This window comes from Balaenoptera physalus (genome assembly GCF_965194825.1).
Source record: "Balaenoptera physalus genome assembly, chromosome: 17".
Lineage (NCBI taxonomy): Eukaryota > Metazoa > Chordata > Mammalia > Artiodactyla > Balaenopteridae > Balaenoptera > Balaenoptera physalus.
The window spans coordinates 13,591,465-13,615,228 of NC_138895.1; the positions used below are offsets into that span (position 1 = coordinate 13,591,465).

At 39.8% G+C, this 23,764-nt stretch overlaps 1 protein-coding gene across 1 annotated transcript in view; it reads right to left on the reverse strand.

The window, feature by feature from the left end:
* CPA6 (carboxypeptidase A6) overlaps positions 1 to 23,764 on the reverse strand; it is a 285,604-nt gene that overhangs the window by 98,069 nt on the left and 163,771 nt on the right. The window contains exon 3 of the mRNA XM_082433701.1: positions 1,181 to 1,305. Within this exon, the coding sequence (XP_082289827.1) occupies positions 1,181 to 1,305 (125 nt within the window). The remainder of the gene's footprint in view (positions 1 to 1,180; positions 1,306 to 23,764) is intronic.

The window sequence follows — 23,764 nt, forward strand, 5'->3', positions numbered from 1 at the left end:
ACTGATGTAGCATCTTCCTGTAGTCACTCCTCACTCTGCCTCTCCCCTATTGTAACTTCTAAGAGCAGTAGGATAGTCTGCTCTACTGCTCCATGTTCTCACCTCCTGTTCACTTTTCTGTCCTCTGCTCCTAACAATCTAATGCTACATTAGAGTTACCAGTGCAATTTCCATCATCAAATCCAAAGGAAACTGATCAATCCTTTTCTGGCAGGATATCGCTGCAGCACTTGGTGCCACTGACATCCTTTCTCTCAAAAGGTTTTTGTTTCTTCTTTGACTCCTGCGACTATTTTCCACTTGTTCCATTCTTACTGCTTAACTGTTCCTTAAAAAAACAAACAACAAACAAAACCCTCAAAATATCCAAATCTGTCTACTCAGTCACCGAAGACAGAACACTTGGAGTCATCCTTGAGTTCCTCGTCTTCCCCCTACATCCAAACAAGTGCAGAGTCCAGGTGGTCTTGCTTCTGAAACGTATTTTGGAGTTCTCTCTTGATTCTAGGACTCTGGTCCTGACTCAGGGGCCTCGTTATGTCTCATCTGGATCACTACTGTGGCCTCGTACTGCTCCTCCGCCCACTTACATGTGGTTCCCTGGCTGACGTCCTCCAATTGTGCAGGATCACCCACAAGATGAGGTCTGAGCTCCTAACTCTGAACAGCAGGCTGCCCACAACCTGGCCTCCCCCCTCTTCTCCAGCGTCTTTTCTTTCTACTCCCCAACTTGTACCAGTTCCCTGCACACATACTATGCTGCTGCTTGCCTTTGCTTGCATTGTCCCCTCTGCCTTCAAGGTCCTGAGTCTCATCCTTTGCCTAACTGACACAGCTCCTGCAGAGTCTGGCTTTTTTCTGTCCCTGTCTCCCTATCCACCTTGTAGGCGTGGATAAGCTACTCTCCTTTCCTCACACAGTAAAATGCTTCCATGTTTACACTGATTACTTAGAGGTAATGGTGAAATCACAGGGAAGTGTGGTTACTTCCCCCTCCCCCATACCACTAATAAGAAGCTCATGCAAGGCAAATATAACTGTGTTATATTCATGTTGGTTTCCCCAATGTGAAAAATAGAACCTGAAACACAGTTGTTGGCCCTCAATGCATAACCTGAATACAGTTATCATTCAGTTCAACTGAGTACAAATGAATTAAGCAAGGGAAAAGCATGCTTACTTGTACTGGATGTTGGTTTCCTGTAGGAAGGCTAACAGGGCTCGGGAACCATTGTGGGGAATATGGACATCAGTAACTGTTCCCTCTGATACCTGGGAGATACTGCTGGGCTGCCACAGGTCCACCTGTAGTGCAGGAACCAACCTATGATTCATATTCAATGTAGGTGGGGAAAGATCCATGTCACAATGTCAAACATGTTGTCTTGCTTGCACACAGCAATACCAGACACATTTCAGACTCAATGCTTACATCATCAGGGTAAAACTCCTAGTTGATTTTGAATTTAGTGTCCAAATTATATGACAGCCATATAGAATGTGATCGTTTACAAGTAAGAGTTTAAAAACCAATCCATTAAAGTCACAAGATAAAAATGAGGTAAAATAGTTTTAAGTATGACTTTGATAGTGCTTAAAATTATTTATTGCACAAATATTTGAATACTAGTACGAAAGAGAAAGATATAAGTGACCCTTCATCCTACTATACAAGCAAATCGTGGTAGCTTGACAACGTTTGGTAACTTTAAATGGAGCATTCTCCTGATGCCACCTCCCCCCACGACTTATATGCCTGTTCACCAGTTCCTCCTCAGCCTTCACATGTCAGTAGAAACATGCCTTTCTGGGGGGGGGGGGAACTTGTCAGCTAGGGTAGGGCTCCTCGTCATAGTTCTTCTTCAGCATAGTTCTCGTGCTTCTTTCATCACGTAACTGCCTCTTACCAGAACGTAAGCTCCACGAGGGCAAAGGATTTGTCCACTTGGTTACCACCCCATTCCAAGCACCTGAAACGATGCCTTGTGCATATTAGCAACTCAGTCGTATTTGCTGCATGAGTGTAGACCCCACAGGGTTCATCACGTGTTCAGTGTTTTGCTGGAACGTGTTTGGCTTACAGCAGTGTTCCCGGTGCTTGTCTAGTGCTCCACGCCTGGTAGGAGCTGCACAGGCATTGAAAGAATGACTCAATTCAGTGGGGATGGAGGACAGCCCCATCTTCTGCACAAGTCAAGAGCTACATTTTCAATACGGCACAGTTTGCCTGTGCAGTCACGTCTACGTCTCCTATTTGGGACTCCCTCTTCCTGCGTTTCCCGTCTTGGTCTGCTGTAGGATCTTGATCTCTGCTAAGACCTTATCTGATAGAGTTTAGTTACTTCATCTTTACTTAGGTGTCAGTGTCCGCATTCTGTTAGGGAACTCTAGAAGACCAAAAATACTTCGGGACTGAAGGAAATACACCCCTGGTGGTATAATTTCATCTGGAGCAGGGTAGAGAGGCATTTATTTTGGGGACAATGAATTTACTTGTTTTTCTTTCAAGACGCTTACTCCTCCACTAACTTGCAAGGGCAACTCTGACTCAACATGCTAATCCAACAAGCATAGCACAACGGAAGTGTGGGGCTGGGAGGGATGCTGAGAGGTCATTTGATCCATCTGTCGGCCCTTGGGCAAGGATACTAGGATACAAGGATCTAGGACTGGACCCAACTGTCCCCATTTGATGCATCTAAACCACATCTTTTGTTTCCCAAAGAAGGAGAGTCGACACTATCCTAATTTAACTCATATCCACATTTAACAAGATTGTCAGACAGACATTTTCTTAATCCTTTACACTGCAGCACACTTTTCATTTTTTCTTGTTCCATTCTTCAGTGAGGAATGGCTGATTTCTTGCCCTTGTGAGATAAAGCACTTTTCTCTACATGTTAGATTTTCTAATCCTTTAATCATCTTTGCCTCTAAACGCATTACAGAGACAGATTTTGATATTAAGGTGTATCACCTAATACCTGTGGAGATGAGGAAGGCAGTGCTCTATTTAGAGGGTGGAGAGCCACAGGAACGTGAAATATCTGAACAGCCACGCTGGTGATGAGTCTGTAAGTGCTGTTTTCTGGGGCGTATGCTAAGATAAGTATCCTCGTCCCACAGAGGAGAGTAGCTTCCCCATAGGAAAATTCCATGGAGGAAACAGACCCTATGGCCTGACCTGGAGAAGGCTTCCTAGGAAACGGCATCAGAAAACAGTTGGTCTAAAAGAAACCAACAAAAAAGAATTTGCAAAAATCAGGAACTGTATTTTGTTTTGATATTAGGAAAGTAAATTACAATGAATTGTATTGTTCTCCAGCAATGTTTTAGGGAAGGGGCGCTTGGATAAGTAACATGGATATTTCAGTCTGGGTGGCGGGCAGATGCCTGTATCAAGATATAGGGGACAGTAATACTCACGTGAGATTTGTAAAGTACCACCCACTTTAGAGGTGTTTCTAGACTCAGGTTCATAGAAGTGAAGTCACTTTCCCAAGGATGCACAGCTACCAGACAGTGACACAGGATATGCCTAACTCCAGTGCCCATAATTTGCTGGCTGGGTAAGTGTCTCCAGGATTTCCTGAGACTATCTCAGAATAAGAAGCACCTTCCAACTTCCTGACTTAGTGTTTGAGACAGTCTGGTTGGTGGGTCTCACATCCTGGTCTGTCCTGTTAAGGGCTTTTTGCCCTAAGAATTATATATGCAGGTATTTCAAAGTTCTAATCAGCCCACCATGGGCAGGTTACCATCAATCATTTCTGTAGAGCCTGATCCCATCTGGATGAAGTGATTCTGAACTGACCCTGGATTGGGTGACCCTGGATTATGATGACAAAGTATCACCGGCCTGATCAGGATCGCCTAAGGCTGTTTGCCAACCAACTGTCTCAGGTCTTCTTCACTGCAAACAGCCATCTGATATTCCCAGGAAAGGATGCTCCTTTGCAGAGCCTTCTGGCCTTGGAAGCTGGTGGTTGTTCCCGTGCATTCCTTTCCTTATATGACTACCAGTCACAGCCAGATCTATTTAAGAGGTGGAGGCAGTTTAGAGTAAAAGTCAACAGCATGGACTTGGGAATCCAACGGCTCTGGGCTGGAATACTAGCTCTGCAGCATTGACTGCATGACTTTGGGTGAGGTTTTAACATTTCTGAGCCTTAGATTCCTCATCTGTACTGTGAAGATTATTTTAAAACCTACCCACGGGTTTTTTGTTTTTAAGATTAACTGGAATATTAGAAGTAAAACACATAGCAGAGAGTCTGGCACACAGTGGCAGCTTGAAAGCTATTAACTTTGTTCTTATTGTTGTCTGCAAAGCATATGGGTGGCCAACGTGGTGGAGTAGGAAGACCTAGAGCTCACCTCCTCCGAAGGGCCTCACCTCCTCCCAAGGGCACACCATAACTACAACTATTTACTGAGCAGCTATGGATGAGAATGACCTGAAGACTAGCAGAAAAGATTTGCCACAACTAAAGGTATAAAGAAGGAACCACAACGAGACGGCAGGAGGGATGGAGATGCAGTATAGTCAAGACCACACCCCTGGGTAGGTGACCCACAACCAGGAGGAAACTCACAGTTGCAGGGGTTCTTCCCAAGGAACAAGGGATCCGAGCCTCACACTGGGCTCCTGCAAAGGAAGATGAACCCCAGACTGTCTGGCTTTGAAGGCCAGTGTGACTGAGATTCCCCCTGGGGACATAGATACTGATGGCAGACATTTTGGAAGCTCATGGTACCCCGAGGACACGGCTGCTGGCAAACTGCGTTTTGGGGTCTTCCTCTGGCCTATTAGTGCGAGGTGCTAACCTGCCCACCAGCTTAGCAGCCTGGTGACCCGGCAGCGCCCCCCTGAGGCAAGGCCTGGTAGCCCTGGTTGCAAAATGCTTTAAAAAAGGAACAATTAGAGAATAAAAAAGAGCAGAAATTTATAGTCCAATAGAATAATTAGAAAACAAAGTTGAGAAAATTTCCCAAGATGTAGCACAAAATGGTAAAAAGATGGCAAATAGAGAAAATATAAGAAATTAAGGAGAGAAGATGGCGGAAGAGTAAGACGCGGAGATCACCTTCCTTCCCACAGATACAGTAGAAATACATCTACACGTGGAACTGCTCCTACAGAACACCCACTGAATGCTGGCAGAAAACGTCCGACCTCCAAAAAGGCAAGAAACTCCCCCCGTACTTGGGTAGGGCAAAAGAAAAAAGAAATAACAGAGACAAAAGAATAGGGACGGCACCTGCACCAGTGGGAGGGAGCTGTGAAGGAGGAAAGATTTCCACGCACTAGGAAGCCCCTTCGCGGGCAGAGACTGCGGGTGGCGGGGGGGAAGCTTCGGAGCCACGGAGGAGAGCGCAGCCACAGGGGTGCGGAGGGCAAAGCGGAGAGATTCCCGCACAGAGGCTCGGTGCCGAGCAGCACTCTCCAGCCCGAGAGGCTTGTCTGCTCACCCGCCGGGGCGGGCGGGGTTGGGAGCTGAGGCTCGGCCTCGGTCGGATCCCAGGGAGAGGACTGGGGTTGGCGGCATGAACACAGCCTGAAGGGGTTAGCGCACCACAGCTAGCTGGGAGGGAGTCCGGGAAAAAGTCTGCAGCTGCCGAAGAGGCAAGAGACTTTTTCTTGCCTCTTTGTTTCACGGCGCGCAAGGAGAGGGGATTCAGAGCGCCGCCTACACGAACTCCAGAGACAGGCGCGAGTCGCGGCGATCAGCACGGACCCCAGAGACGGGCATGAGACGCTGGGGCTGCTGCTGCCACCTCCAAAAAGCCTGTGTGTGAGCACAGGTCACTCTCCACACCGCCCCTCCCGGGAGCCGGTACAGCCCGCCACTGCCAGGGCCCCGTGATCCGGGGACAACTTCCCCGGGAGAACACACGGCGCGCCTCAGGCTGCTGCAACGTCACGCCGGCCTCTGCCGCCGCAGGCTCACCCCGCCTCCTCTGTACACCTCCCTCCCCGCGGCCTGAGTGAGCCAGAGCCCCCGAAGCAGCTGCTCCTTTAACCCCGTCCTGTCTGGGTGGGGAATAGACGACCTCACGCGACCTACATGCAGAGGCGGGTCCAAATCCAAAGCTGAACCCCAGGAGCTGTGCGAACAGGGAAGAGAAGGGGAAATCTCTCCCAGCAGCCTCAGAAGCAGCGGATTAAAACTCCACAAACAACTTGATGTGCCTGCATCTGTTGAATACCTGAATAGACAACGAATCATCCCAAATTCAGGAGGTGGACTTTGGGAGCAGGATATATTAATTTTTCCCCTATTCCTTTTTTTGGTGAGTGTATATGTATATGCTTCTGGGTGAGATTTTGTCTGTATAGCTTTGCTTTACAATAGCTTTATTTTACTTCACTATATTCTAGCCTCTTTCTTTCCTTCTTTCTATTTTTTCTCCCTTTTACTCTGAGCCGTGTGGACGAAAGGCTCTTGGTGCTCCAGCCAGGCATCAGGGCCATGCCTCTGAGGTGGGAGAGCCAACTTCAGGACACTGGTCCACAAGAGACCTCCCAGCTCCATGTAATACCAAACGGCGAAAATCTCTCAGAGATCTCCATCTCAACATCAAGACCCAGCTTCACTCAACGACCAGCAAGCTACAGTGCTGGACACCCTATGCCAAACAACTAGCAAGACAGGAACACAGCCCCATCCATTAGCAGAGAGGCTGCCTAAAATCATAATAAGGCCACAGACACCCCAAAACACACCACCAGACGTGGACGTGCCCACCAGAAAGACAAGATCCAGCCTCATCCACCAGAGCTCAGGCACTAGTTCCCTCCACCAGGAAGCCTACACAACCCACTGAACCAACCTTAGCCACTGGGGACAGATACCAAAAACAACGGGAACTACAAACCTTCAGCCTGTGAAAAGGAGACCCCAAACACAGTAAGATAAGCAAAATGAGACGACAGAAAAACACACAGCAGATGAAGGAGCAGGGTCAAAACACACCAGACCTAACAAATGAAGAGGAAATAGGTAGTCTACCTGAAAAAGAATTCAGAATAATGATAGTAAGGATGATCCAAAATCTTGGAAATAGAATAGACAAAATGCAAGAAACATTTAACAAGGACGTAGAAGAACTAAAGAGGAACCAAGCAATGATGAAAAACACAATAAATGAAATTAAAAATACTCTAGATGGGATCAATAGCAGAATAACTGAGGCAGAAGAAAGGATAAGTGACCTGGAAGATAAAATGGTGGAAATAACTACTGCAGAGCAGGATAAAGAAAAAAGAATGAAAAGAACTGAGGACAGTCTCAGAGACCTCTGGGACAACATTAAACTCACCAACATTCGAATTATAGGGGTCCCAGAAGAAGAAGAGAAAAAGAAAGGGACTGAGAAAATATTTGAAGAGATTATAGTTGAAAACTTCCCTAATATGGGAAAGGAAATAGTTAATCAAGTCCTGGAAGCACAGAGAGTCCCATACAGGATAAACCCAAGGAGAAACATGCCAAGACACATATTAATCAAACTGTCAAAAATTAAATATAAGGAAAACATATTAAAGGCAGCAAGGGAAAAAAATAACACACAAGGGAATCCCCATAAGGTTAACATCTGACCTTTCAGCAGAAACTCTGCAAGCCAGAAGGGAGTGGCAGGATATACTTAAAGTGATGAAGGAGAAAAACCTACAACCAAGATTACACTACCCAGCAAGGATCTCATTCAGATGTGATGGAGAAATTAAAACCTTTACAGACAAGCAAAAGCTGAGAGAGTTCAGCACCACCAAACCAGCTTTACAACAAATGCTAAAGGAACTTCTCTAGGCAAGAAACACAAGAGAAGGAAAACACCTACAATAACAAACCCAAAACATTTAAGAAAATGGGAATAGGAACATACATATCGATAATTACCTTGACTGTAAATGGATTAAATGCTCCCACCAAAAGACACAGGCTGGCTGAATGGATACAAAAACAAGACCCATATATATGCTGTCTACAAGAGACCCACTTCAGACCTAGAGACACATACAGACTGAAAGTGAGGGGATGGAAAAAGATATTCCATGCGAATGGAAATCAAAAGACAGCTGGAGTAGCAATTCTCATATCAGACAAAATAGACTTTAAAATAAAGAGTATTACAAGAGACAAAGAAGGACACTATATAATGATCAAGGGATCGATCCAAGAGGAAGGTATAACAATTGTAAATATTTATGCACCCAACATAGGAGCACCTCAATACATAAGGCAAATACTAACAGCCATAAAAGGGGAAATCGACAGCAACACAATCATAGTAGGGGACTTTAACACCCCACTTTCACCAATGGACAGATCATCCAAAATGAAAATAAGGAAACACAAGCTTTAAATGATACATTAAACAAGATGGACTTAATTGATATTTATAGGACATTCCACCCAAAAACAACAGAATACACATTTTTCTCAAGTGCTCATGGAACATTCTCCAGGATAGATCATATCTTGGGTCACAAATCAAGCCTTGGTAAATTTAAGAAAATTGAAATCGTATCAAGTATCTTTTCCGACCACAATGCTATGGGACGAGATATCAATTACAGGAAAAGATCTGTAAAAAATACAAACACATGGAGGCTACACAATACATTACTTAATAACGAAGTGATTACTGAAGAAATCAAAGGGGAAATCAAAAAATACCTAGAAACAAATGACAATGGAGATACGACGACCCAAAACCTATGGGACTCAGCAAAAGCAGTGCTAAGAGGGAAGTTTATAGCAATACAAGCCTACCTCAAGAAACAGGAAACATCTCGAATAAACAACCTAACCTTGCACCTAAAGCAATTAGAGAAAGAAGAACAAAAAAAACCCCAAAGCCAGCAGAAGGAAAGAAATTATAAAGATCAGGTCAGAAATAAATGAAAAAGAAATGAAGGAAACAATAGCAAAAATCAATGAAACTAAAAGCTGGTTCTTTGAGAAGATAAAATTGATAAACCATTAGCCAGACTCATCAAGAGAAAAAGGGAGAAGACTCAGATCAATAGAATTAGAAATGAAAAAGGAGAAGTAACCACTGACACTGCAGAAATACAAAAGATCATGAGAGATTACTACAAGCAACTCTATGCCAATAAAATGGACAACCTGGAAGAAATGGACAGATTCTTAGAAATGCACAAACTGCCGAGACTGAACCAGGAAGAAATAGAAAATATGAACAGACCAATCACAAGCACTGAAATTGAAACTGTGATTAAAAACCTTCCAACAAACAAAAGCCCAGGACCAGATGGCTTCACAGGTGAATTTTATCAAACATTTAGAGAAGAGCTAACACCTATCCTTCTCAAACTCTTCCAAAATATTGCAGAGGGAGGAACACTCCCAAACTCATTCTACGAGGCCACCATCACCCTGATACCAAAACCAGACAAAGATGTCACAAAGAAAGAAAACTACAGGCCAATATCACTGATGAACATAGATGCAAAAATCCTCAACAAAATACTAGCAAACAGAATCCAACAGCACATTAAAAGGGTCATACACCATGATCAAGTGGGGTTTATCCCAGCAATGCAAGGATTCTTCAATATACGCAAATCAATCAATGTGATACACCATATTAACAAATTGAAGGAGAAAAACCATATGATCATCTCAATAGATGCAGAGAAAGCTTTCGACAAAATTCAACACCCATTTATGATAAAAGCCCTGCAGAAAGTAGGCATAGAGGGAACTTTCCTCAACATAATAAAGGCCATATATGACAAACCCACAGCCAACATTGTCCTCAATGGTGAAAAACTGAAACCATTTCCACTAAGATCAGGAACAAGACAAGGTTGCCCACTCTCACCACTATTATTCAACATAGTTTTGGAAGTGTTAGCCACAGCAATCAGAGAAGACAAAGAAATAAAAGGAATCCAAATCGGAAAAGAAGAACTAAAGCTGTCACTATCTGCAGATGACATGATACTATACATAGAGAATCCTAAAGATGCTACCAGAAAACTCTTAGAGCTAATCAATGAATTTGGTAAAGTAGCAGGATACAAAATTAATGCACAGAAATCTCTTGCATTTCTATACACTAATGATGAAAAATCTGAAAGTGAAATTAAGAAAACACTCCCATTTACCATTGCAACAAAAAGAATAAAATATCTAGGAATAAACCTACCTAAGGAGACAAAAGACCTGTATGCAGAAAATTATAAGACACTGATGAAAGAAATTAAAGGTGATACAAATAGATGGAGAGATATACCATGTTCCTGGATTGGAAGAATCAACATTGTGAAAATGACTCTACTACCCAAAGCAATCTACAGATTCAATGCAATCCCTGTCAAACTACCACTGGCATTTTTCACAGAACTAGAACAAAAAATTTCACAATTTGTATGGAAACACAAAAGACCCCGAATAGCCAAAGCAATCTTGAGAACGAAAAATGGAGCTGGGGGAATCAGGCTCCCTGACTTCAGACTACATTACAAAGCTTCAGTAATCAAGACAGTTTGGTACTGGCACAAAAACAGAAATATAGATCAATGGAACAGGATAGAAAGCCCAGAGATAAACCCACACACATATGGGCACCTTATTTTTGATAAAGGAGGCAAGCATATACAGTGGAGAAAAGACAGCCTCTTCAATAAGTGGTGCTGGGAAAATTGGACAGCTACATGTAAAAGTATGAAATTAGAACACTCCCTGACACCATGCACAAAAATAAACTCAAAATGGATTAAAGACCTAAGTGTAAGGCCAGACACTATCAAACTCTTAGAGGAAAACATAGGCAGAACACTCTGACATACATCACAGCAAGATTCTTTTTGACCCAGCTCCCAGAGAAATGGAAATAAGAACACAAATAAACAAATGGGACCTAATGAAACTTAAAAGCTTTTGCACAGCAAAGGAAACCATAAACAAGACCAAAAGACAACCATCAGAATGGGAGAAAATATTTGCAAATGAAGCAACTGACAAAGGCTTAATCTCCAAGATTTACAAGCAGCTCATGCAGCTCAATAACAAAAAAACCAACAACCCAATCCAAAAATGGGCCGAAGACCTAAATAGACATTTCTCCAAAGAAGATATACAGATGGCCTACAGACACATGAAAGAATGCTCAACATCATTAATCATTAGAGAAATGCAAATCAAAACTACAATGAGATATCATCTCACGCTGGTCAGAATGGCCATCATCAAAAAATCTAGAAACAATAAATGCTGGAGAGGGTGTGGAGGAAAGGGAACACTCTTGCACTGTTGGTGGGAATGTAAATTGATACAGCCACTATGGAGAACAGTATGGAGGTTCCTTAAAAAACTACAAATAGAACTACCATACGACCCAGCAATCCCACTACTGGGCATATACCCTGAGAAAACCATAGGTCAAAAAGAGTCATGTACCAAAATGTTCATTGCAGCTCTATTTACAATAGCCAGGACATGGAAGCAACCTAAATGTCCATCGACAGATGAATGGATAAAGAAGATGTGGCACATATATACAATGGAATATTACTCAGCCATAAAAAGAAATGAAATGGAGGTATTTGTAATGAGGTGGATGGAGTTAGAGTCTGTCATACAGAGTGAAGTAAGTCAGAAAGAGAAAAACAAATACAGTATGCTAACACATATATACGGAATCTAAGGGAAAAAAAAAAAAAAAAAAAAAAAAAAGGCCATGAAGATCCTAGTGGCAAGACGGGAATAAAGACACAGACCTACTAGAGAATGGACTTGAGGATATGGGGAGGGGGTGGGGTGAGATGTGACAGGGTAAGAGAGTGTCATGGACATATATACACTACCAAATGTAAAATAGATAACTAGTGGGAAGCAGCCGCATAGCATAGGGAGATCAGCTCGGTGCTTTGTGACCACCTAGAGGGGTGGGATGGGGAGGGTGGGAGGGAGGGAGATGCAAGAGGGAAGAGAAATGGGAACATATTGTATATGTATAACTGATTCACTTTGTTATAAAGCAGAAGCTAACAAAAAAAAAAAAAAAAGAAATCATAAGTCCAACATCTGATGAATGAGAGTCATAAAGACAAAATAGAGTAGAAGGGAGAACATTATCAGATCATTTATACAAGAATTTTCAGAACTGGAAAACATGAATTTCCAGATTAAAAGGGGTTACTGAAAGCATAATGAATAGACCCACGCCAAATTACATCATCATAAAATTTCAGAATACCAGGAATTAAGAAAAGATCTTAAAAGCTTTTAGACAGTTTACGCTAATGACCAACGAGCCACGGGACTTAACATTTCCAGCAATAGAGAGAACTAGAAAACTTCAACACCCTTCTGCTGCAAGACAACTAGAAAATACTGAATAAAATATAATTAACATTCCTTTAAAAGTAGAGTGGAGCTCCCCCCAAAACATAAGGGAAATTCCCAGTAGCCTAAAATAAAGAAGAAATTGCCAGTTAGGGCTGTGTGCACGTGGGTTATGATGGTAGTTCAGGTTCAGAATTGTGGGAATCTGTCACAACCATACAGGGAATAAGGTTGAGATCTGGGGCCCAAAGTTTGGAGCTGGAACTGAGATTCTAGCATAAAACTAGAACTTCAAAGGGCAATAGCCTCAGTGAAAGAGTAGGAATTAAAACAAAACAAAGCAACTACACACCAGTAAGATTTGATAAGGAGGCAGTTTGTGGTAATAAATGCAAAACCCCTCCAGACAAAGATGTACCCTCAAGCCAGGCCACGCAGAATTCTTTCATCTGAAACCTTGTTGAAGAGCTCATGAAAAAAAATTATAAAACACATGAGTGAGGTATCCGCTGTAAGTAAAAGCCAATATATTCAACACATAGCAGGATTATTCAACTCAAGATCTTCATAGTATCTAAAAGAACGGCTAGAGCAATTTCCTGAAAAAGAAAGGAAATGAAGGGCTCTTAGAATTTCTGAAGATGAGATACTTTGATGTGGTTATCACTGCATACAGATGGAATATTTAAGACAATTATGTTATTAACAGGGGAAAGGTAAAGGAGCTTCAAGGGAGGGAAAGTGTCTACAAAAACAGAAAAAATCGAAAAAAATAGTTTCAAAAAAGAAATAAGAAAATACGTCAGTAAATATAGTTAATTAAAAAGGATTACATTCACCAGTTTAAAAGAGCATGAATATTGAATAATAAAAAGTATTCTCCTCAATACTGGTTACAAGACATAAAATAAAAACAATGAAAACAAAAGAATGGAAAAAGATATATACCATACAAATACTAAAGAAAAAAAAGCTGGTAGAACTATATTAATAGAAAAGCATTTAGGGCAAAACCACTTTTGGGGATAATATAGTAATACGTATATCACTATATATAGTGTACAAATATAAAGATACATCTATCTGTATCTATATACATATGTATGTACACATGCACATCCATCTATACTGATAAAGTGCTCAATAGACCAGGAAGATATAAATACTACAATCTGAGTGTATCCAGTAAAACAGTATCAAAATATATATGGCAAAAATGGACAATATCATCAGGATTTTAAATTATAAATCTTCCATTATATCTCAGTAACCAAAAGATCAGAACTGCTTCCCAAGCACACTTGGAATTTTTTTGAAAATTAACTCAATACCAGGCTACAAAATAAGTTTTAACAAATGTCAGAGAATTCATGTCAAACAAATGTTCTCTGATTACAGTGTAATTAAATTTAGAAATCAATGACAAAATATATCTACATTTAGAAATTAAAAAACAGACTTTAAATAACTTGTGGGTTAAAGAAGACACTGTAGTAAAATTAGGAACAAATCAAAACTAAATAGGACATTTCTAAGGAATTTATGACCTTAAATGATCCTGTTACAGAAGAATAAAGATGAGAAAGTGATGAGTCATATGTCTAAATCAAGAAGTTAGAAAAATAGTATTACAAAAAAAATAGAATACAGGGCATAATAAAAAGAGGATAAATTGATAAAATGGAAAACAAAAGTAATGGTGAGGATCAAGAAAACCAAAAATTGGTCTTTGAAACATTTAAAATAGAAAAATTATTAGCACATCTGCTTAAGAACAAAAGAATGAAGGTTCAAATGACCAATATTAGCAGCGAGAAAGTGATAGCCCGAGGAAAACGATTATAAGCCAACCTTACTTATGAACGTAGGTGCCAACCCTAGAAATGTATGTTAGCAAACTAAATATAGGAAAAAGGTATTAACATCATTACTGAATGCAATTATTAGTTTAACATTATTAGTGTATTTCATCATATTAATAGTAATGTATTAAAGAAAAGAAGCCGTATAATCATATCAATACACTCAGAAAAAAAAGTATCTGTAGAAATTAGTGCTGAAAAAGTGTACTTCCTTAGGCTATTAAAGAGTATCTACCAAAAATCTTCAGCAAGCATCTGTATACAAGAGTAGTGTTAGAAGCATTCATTTTAAAGTCAGAAACAAAGTAAATGTACTTTAATGCCAGTTCCACAGATTCTCATACTGAGGGTCAGTGCCAGCAAAAGAATAAAGAAAAAAAAAAAAAAGGCTAAGAACCCAAAGAAACAAGACTGTCATTATTCACAAATCACTGTATACAGAGAAGGCAAGAGAGTCAGTACAGGTAAACCGTGAAAATTCAAAGATTAGCAGCATTTAGAGATATAATATCAAAGTAAATATATACACACACATCAATGTAAATGTGTTTTGATCAGCCTTGAAATATCTTCACAAAAATAACATTAAGTGAAAAAGCAGGTTATAGATTAGTAGGTATAGGTGATGTCACTAAAATGGTGACATAGGAGACCCCAGCCCCCATCCTCCAACAAAGATCAACGATTAGATATCCATGAATAAAAACAGCTCTGGGTGAGATTTGGAGTCTACTTAAGTTTCAGCAACACAGTGGAACAACAAAAAAAAATGGAGAATAACTGCACAAGAAGAAAAGAAAGACAGCTTCATCTTGCCTGCATCATCCCATCCCCCAAATCAGCATTGCTCAGTACCAAGAGGGAATATCCCAGTTAGAAGGCATTCCCCTCGGCAGGAAAGGAAGAGCAAGGCAAGCAACCAGCTTCTGCAGTGTCTGGGGCACTACACGAAGGCCCTGCTTCAGTTTCATCGTACCCAGACTGGCAAAGCTGAAACGTACAGCGAGGGCCAGGAACAAGGAAGAGAAGCGGGGGCTACTGATAGCAGCCATGCAGTGGGAGCGATCGTGGCTCACAGTGGCCTCTTCAAAGAGAAACCGAGTAGGAATTGCCACTGAAGAAGGAACCAATGGCCAGCATAGCTGCCACAGACCTCCTGCACATTTCATCAGCTTGTGCCCCCCAGGTATTCATATTTGCTGATGCCAGCTGTCTGAGTTCCCCCTCTCCCTACCCCCTACCTCCAATCCTGGCAGAGCCTGGGAACTGTACCGGCAGCCAGCTCAGCCCTTTGTGGCTGTGCAAGTACAAACCTTTGCCCTGCTTTGACCCCTGTGGCTGACCCCCACCACTGTGCATGTACTCAGGGCTGCCCGTCCAGCTGGGCACTTGCATGCTCATTACCAGGCTCCACTGCAGCGTGCCCACCTTGAGGGAGATTGTACAGCCAGAGGAGAGCATGCTGCCAGCCAGGGCCCCTGCAACCGCCTGTGGGCCCAGCTCAGGCCCTGTCTTCTGTCACTGGCCTGCACCATGATGCTCACCTGTAGTTAGCTTCTCCAGCTGCACACCTGCCTCGCCCAACCCTGTCACCAGCCTCACTGCAGTGCACACACCCAGGGGGAGATTGTGTAGAGATGGGAGGGCACACCAACAACCAGGGCTCCTGTAGTTTCCAGTAAGCTCATGGTTAACCCTGACCCTTGCTGCTTGTCTTGGCCCCTATTACTACAAGTATATCTGCATCTGGCCCCTGCTACTACACAGGCACCTGCAGTTGGTCCCCACAGCTGAGTGTGTGCATACCACCTGCTCTGGTCACCAATGCTGCTTGCCCTGATCTATAGCCATTGGACCTGGAGGGGCTGCCAAGGACCCCAACAGCCCTTGCAGCCGCCATGAACCCCCCACAAGTGTTTGCAAAGGACCACATAGTTGTTGATGCTTTGGACCTCAGTGGCCTGAGCTGAAGAGCCATCATACACCCCTGGACCTGGGACCACTACATGTCCCCACACTTGCAGCCTGTACTATAGACCCTAGCATCACAGCATGCCCCAGCATGCCCCCACCTGCAGGTGAAAGTCTTCCCTTAGGGAAGTCAGTCCACAAAATCTGGAAGAAGTGACTGTTCCTTTAAATGTGCAGATACTTATGCAAGGCCACAGGGATCACAAAGAATTAGGGAATCATGACTCCACCAAAGGAATATAGTAAACCTCCAGTAACTGGCCCCAAGGAAATGGAGATTCAGGAATTGCCTGACAAAGAATTCAAAACAATTATTCTAAAAATGCTTAGAGAGCTACAAAAGATCACAAATAAACAATTTAATGACATCAGAAAAAACAATGCAAGAACAAAATGAGAAATTTAGTAAAGTAGAAAACAAAAAAGAACCAAACAGAAAATTTGGAGCTGAAGAATACAATGACTGAACTAAAGAACAGAGAGTTTTAACATTAGATTTGACCAAACTGAAGAGAGAATCAGTGAGCTACAAACAGGTCATCTGAAATTATCCAATTAGAAGAGCAAAAAGAAAAAAAAAAAAAGAAAGCCTACAGGACTTATGGGACATCATACAAAAGAAATAAAGCACACATCACTGGAGTCCCAGAAGGAGATGAGAGAGAAAACGGGGAAGAAAGCTTATTTAAAGAATAATGGCTGAGAACACCCCAAACCTACGGAGAGATTTAGACATCGAAGTTCATGAAGCGAATAGGTCACGCCAAAATTTCAATCCAAGAAGATCTTCTCCAAAAAACACATTGTAAGAAAACTAAAATCAAAGACAGAATTTTGGCAGCAAGAGAGAAAAAATTCTCTCATCAAAGGGAATCCCCATTAGGCTATCAGTGGCAGAGAACTTGCAGATCAGAGGAGAATGGGATGTTATATTCAAAGTGCTGAAAGAAAGGAACTGTCAACCAAGATACTCTACCCAGCAAAGCTGTCCTTCAGAAATGAAGGCCAAGTAAAGACTTTCCCTAATAAACAAAAGCTGAGGGAACTCATCATCAATAAACTTGCCTTACAAGAAATGCTGAAAGGAGTTCTTCAAGCTGAAATGAAGGGATGATAATTAGAAACATGAAAACATACAACAGCACTGGTAAAGATAAGTTTATAGTCATATTCAGAATGCTCTAATACTGTAATATAGTGGCATGTTAGCTACTTAACTCTAGGGTAAATGTTAAAGGAGAAAAGTGTTAAAAAGGGCTATAGCTACAGTTTGTTAACGGATACAGAATATAAAAAGATGTAAATTGTGACATCAAAAACATAAAAATGGGGAGTAAAAGGGTAGTTTTTGTATGTTATTGAAGTTGAATTGTTATCAGAGTTAAATAGGCTGTGGTATATATAATGTCTTATATAAGTCTCACAGTAACCACAGAACAAAAACTACAATACATTCACAAGAGATAAAGAGAAGGAAATAAAAACATACCACTATGGAAAAATCATCAGTTCACATAAGGAGGCACCAAGAGAGAAAGAAAGGAATGAAGGAACCACAAAATAGCCATAAAAATATTTAAGTTGGCATTAGTAAGTCCTTATATATTAATAATTACTCTAAATGTAAATGTGTTGAATTCTCCAATCAAAAGACATAAAGTAAGTGAAGGATAAAAAACAAGAACCAACTATAGTCTCCCTACAAGAGACTCACTTCAGCTTAAGGACACATATTACTCAAAGGGAAGGGATGGAAAAAGATATTCCATGAAAGTTAAAAACAAAAGAGATTCGGGGTACCTATACTTATAATCAGACGAAATAGACTTTAAATGAAAAATGGTAACCAGAGACAACGTCATTATATAATGGTAAGGGGTCAATTCATCAAGAAGTTATAGCATTTATAAATATATATACATATCATCAGATCTAAATATATTAAGCAAATACAAATGAATCTAAAGGGAGACTATGTAGTCAACAATACAATAATAGTAAGGGACTTCAATATTCCACTTTCAATGATGGCTATATCATCCAGACAGAAAATCAACAATAAAACATGGGACTTAAACCATACTTTAGGCCAAATGGACCTAACAGACATTTCATTCAACAGCAGCAGAATACACATTCTTCTCCAGTGCACATGGAGCATTCTCCAAGATAGATGATGCCCCAAAACAAGTCTTAGCAAATTTAAGAAGATTGAAATCATACCAAACATCTTGTCTGAACACAATGATATGAAACTAGAAATCAATACTAGGAGGATTACTGGAAAACTCACAAGTGTGGAAATTAAACAACTTAATCCTAAAGAGCCAAAGGGTCAAAGAGGAGATCAAAGGGTATTTTAAAGTATCTTCAAACAAAGATGGAAACACAATATATCAAAACCTATGGGATGCTACAAGCATTTCCAAGATAGAAATTTATATTGATAAATGCCTGCATTAAGAAAAATCAAACAATTTTGCAACTCAAGGAACTAGAAAAAGAAGAAAATACTAAGCCCAAAGTAAGCAGAAGGAAATAATGACCAGAGTGAAAAATAAATGAGAGACCAGAAAAACAATAGCTAAGATTAATGAAACTAAGAACTGTTTTTTTCTAAAATAGATAAGTAAAATTTACAAAACTTTAGGTACACTAAGAAAAAAAGATAGAAGTCTAAATAGTTTTTTTAGACTAAAGAAAATACTTTATTTTACTTACTCATATAAGTAAATTCAGACATGAAAGAGGACATTTTACAACTAATACAACAGATACAAAGGATCATAAGGGACTCCTATGAACAATTATACACCAAAAAATTGGACAACCTGTAAGAAACGGATATATTCCTAGAAACATACAACCTACCAAGACTGAATCATGATGAAATAGAAAATCTGAACAGACCAATAGCTAGTAAAGAAGTTGAATCAGTAATCAGAAACCTCCCAACACAGAAAAACCCAGGATGAGATGGTTTCACTGGTTAATTCTATCAAACATTTAAAGAAGACTTAACACTTACCTTTCTCAAACTCTGAAAAAATTTAAAACTCATTTTATGAGGCCAACATTACACTGATACTACGAGAAAAGAAAACTACAGGCCAGTATCCCTGATGAATACAGATGTAAAACTTCTCAACAAAATATTAGCAAACTGAATTCAACAGCACATTAAGAGGATCATACACTATGGTCAAGTGGAATTTAACCCTGGAATTCAAGGATGGCTCAACATATACAAATCAATTAATGAGATACACAACATTAATAGAGTAAAAAAAATCAAATTATAATCTCAATAGATGCAGAAAAAGCATTTGACAAAAGACAACATCCTTTCATGATAAAAATGCTCAACAAATTGGGTATAGAAAGAATGTACCTTAACACAATAAAGGCCATATATGACAAACCCACAGCCAACATCACACTCAACAGCAAAAAGCTGAAAACTTTTCCTCTAAGATCAAAAACAAGACAAATTCTCACCACTCCTATTCAAAATAGTACTGGAAGTCCAAGCCAGAACAACCAGTCAAGAAAAAGAAATAAAAGGCATTCAAATTGGATAGGAAGAAGTAAAACTGTGTTTGTTTGCAGATGATATACTCTTATACAGAGCAAATCCTAAAGACCCCACCAAAAAAACTGTTAGAAAGAATAAATTCAGTAAAATTGTAGGATAGAAAATAAATATATAAAAATCAGTTAAATTCTATACACTAACAATGAACTATAGGAAAGAAAAATTAAGAAAACAATTCTGTTTACAGTGTTTCAAATAATAAAAACACTTAGGAATAAATTTAACTAAGGAAGTATAAGATTTGTAGACTGAAAATTGCCAAGTCTCTGAAGAAAGAAATTGAAGATGATACAAATGGAAAAACATCCATTAATATTGTTAAAATGTTCATACCACACAAACCTTCTGTAGATACAATGTAATCCCTATCAAAATTCCAATGGCATTTTTCACAGAAATAAAACAGCCCACCGTAAAATTTGTATGGAACCACAAAACACCCCAAATAGCCAAAGCAATTTTGAGAAAGAAGAGCAAAACTGGAGGCATCACATGTCCTGATTTCAAGCTATATTACAAAGCTATAGTAATCAAAACAGTATGGTGCTGGCATAAAAAAGACACATAGATCAATGGAACAGAATCAAGAGCCCAGAAATAAACCCTCACAAATATGGTCACCTAATATTTGACAAATGAGCTCACTGGCTTTGGGATTGTGCATAACCATGTCCCATTTTCATCCCTTTAAGTAAATGTATGCTCCCATCAGCTGTTCTGGACTACAAGGGTTGTTGTTACATTCATAATTTATTGCCCTCCTTCCTATAACTGGTGGTCACCAAATAGTATCATAAATTCATCTTTTATTGATCTTTTTCTAAATTCATTAGTGAGGAAAGAAGGGTATAGGAACCAGGCACAGGGGCATTTGGAAGTTTTTGAGACTGAGCATATTGGATTTAATAATTAGATGTTTTAGATATGTATTTGTAAATGTAAGTGCTAGCTCTTCTGGGTGCTCTTTCTAGCTCAACAATGACTCATTCTAGGCCCAATAGGAATTGGGCTTCATTTAGGTAAGATTTTCTTTTGATAGTAATAGAAATGGTGCTTTTGTTAATCTTATTTCTTGTTTGGCTGAAACAAAAAACATTCTGTCTCACAATTTTGTATATCCTGAATGAAATGGGAGGTAAGAGCGACTGCTTGCCCTTACAACTTCACTGCCACGCCTCTATCTTGGTGTCAGATCATTTGCCTGGGAAAAGAAAATGGCTGTAGCAGTATGAAGGGAAAGAATTAGGAAGATTAGACATGCTGACAGCCAAGTATAATTCTTTCAGATTGAAGACAACTGTTAATTTTTTAAAGGATTAAAAATTTCCAAATGTTCAATTGATTAAGTTTTTATACCACTAAGAACATTCATTCCTGAAGTGATAGTTTCATTTTCATGACTCTGGACAATAATAAAAAGTTATATTTAGGTAAGAAAAAGAAATACAAGGCACCCATCCAAATGAGAGGGGAAACTGTCTCTATTTACAGATGACATGAGATTATATATAGAAAACCCAAAAGATGCCACCAAAAACCTGTTAGAACTGATAACCTAGCTCAGAAAAGTTATAGGATACAAAAATCAATTGTGCTTCTATACACTAACAATGAACTATCAGAAAGAGAAATTAAGAAAACAATTCCATTTACAACTGCATCAAAAAGAACAAAATAAATAGAAATAAATTTGACCAAGGAGATGAAAGACCTGTATACTGAAAACTAAAGAAACACCAAGGAAAGAATTTGAAGAAGACACAAATAAATGGAAAGATATTCTGTGCTCTTAGATTGGAAGAATTAATATTGTTTACATGTACCTACTACCCAAAGCAATCTACAGATTCAATGCAATCCCTATGGAAATTCCAATAGCAATTTTCTTATAGAGCAAACAATCCTAAAATTTGTATGGAACCACAAAACACTTAAAATAGCAAAAGCAATCTTGAGAAAGAAGAACAAAGTTGGAGGCATCACACTTTCTGATTTCAAACTATATTATAAAGAAATAGTAATAAAACAGTATGAAATTGGCATAAAAACAGACACATAGATTAATGGAACAGAATAGAGAGCCTAGAAATAAATCTATGCATATATGGTCAATTAATTTACAACAAAGGAGCCAAGAATGTACAATGGGGAAAGGATAGTCTCTTCAATAAATGGTGCTGGAAAACTGGACAGCCACATGCAAAAGAATGAAATTTGACCACTATTTTACATCATACGCAAAATTCAACTCAAAATGGATTAAAGACTTGAAGCCCTGAATGCCCTGTCAGGGAATAGGTACACATTGAAGATCATGTCTCAGGTATAATATTCCCTAACAGTATCAGGTAGCACTAGCCTAAGTCTTTTCTTGCAATGCCGCCTCCTATCCAGTGCCTGTCATAAGGATGTATCAGATTCTAAGTAATACATGCTTTGAAAAATACACTGTTAAACAGCTATTATCTACTATGTCCATTTGCATTATCTGGCAAGAAACCATTATACTACTGCCTTTTCAAACTTTAGAGAGCATTCGACTTATCAGCCTCATGGATATCTTGACAAAATGAAGATTCTTGGGACCTACTATCAGAAATCCTAAATTCAAGGGTCCTGGGTTGGCCCAAGGGAATCTGACTTTTCAACAAGGGCACTAGGCAATTCTGAAGTAATTGTTCTGAGGACCATGCTTTATGAAAGTCCTGTTAGGACTGTTCTTTCAAGCAGGCATTCATGACAACACCAAATTTAACTATAGTTTTGAAGACTCTGAAATTTTCTCTGTTTACTTTGTACATCAAGAAACCCTTAGTAGCACTTAATCAGCTACTCATTTGCAGTGACTCTTGGAGAAAGCTTATGTCTTACACCAGTTTTAGAGGAAAACTCATTTGTTTGGCTGCAGAAAAGGACTTGCATACAGCTGTTGATGCAGGGATAGGAACCAAGTCCACTCTCAGTTTGTCCTGAGTCAAATCTACACATTATCTGCATTTTCAGAAAATGTTCAAATGCAGATACAGTCTGTTCTGGTATAATGTGCATTTCCATAATTCAAAGTAGCTTCAACATGATTGGTAACTGTCTTAGTCAGTTTTGGCTGCTATAATAGATTGGGTGCCTTATAAACAACAGAAATTTATTTCTCACAAGTCTGGAAGCTGGGAAGTCCAAGATCAAGGTGCCAGCACATTAGGTGTCTGGTGAGAGCCTGCTTCCTGGTTCATAGCCTTCTTGCTGTGTTCTCCTGCGGTGGAAGGGGCAAGGGAGTGTTCTGGGCAAGTTCACTAATCCCATGCATGAGGGCTTCACCCTCATGACAATCACCTCCTCAAAGCCCTACCTTCTAATACCATCACTTTGGGGATTAGGTTTCAACATAGGAATTTTGGGGGCACACAAACATTCAGTCTATAGCAGTAATGCAGGGTAATGTCAAAATAATACTGAATTTGCATTGGTTCCTATATGATTTTCCCAGTGCATTAATGTCTTATGCTGACAAGGAATAGGAGCTGAATATAAAGTGTACTCTGCAGAGGAACACAGCAAGGCACAGAGGAATTCAGGACAGTTCAAAGGCCAATTCACCCCATATTCTCACACTTGGCTCAGCTTGGCCACTGCTTTGTCTTGAAAGTACCCTTTGTTTGGTTTTCCTTGATCCTTCTGAATATTACCCTTGTCACTATTGAAGCTCAGTGGCCTCAACCCTCCTGTCACCCCTTTCCATCAAGCCACTGTTATTTCCTGCAATAAATACCTACATTTACCATACCTATATCAACTATATAGTATTTGTTCATTAGGAATTTAACATACATTTTAAATCATGCTAGTATTTTATTTTGTTGTTGTTTTTGTTAGTATTCTGTATATAAAGTTGCATAGGTTTGAATGGTCTGTCACTAATCTAATTTTCTCAAAAGCCCTGTTATTTTTAGTATATAATTTTGTAGAATGCAAGGTTTTATGGAATGCATATATTGCACTATAGCAAAAAACACCTG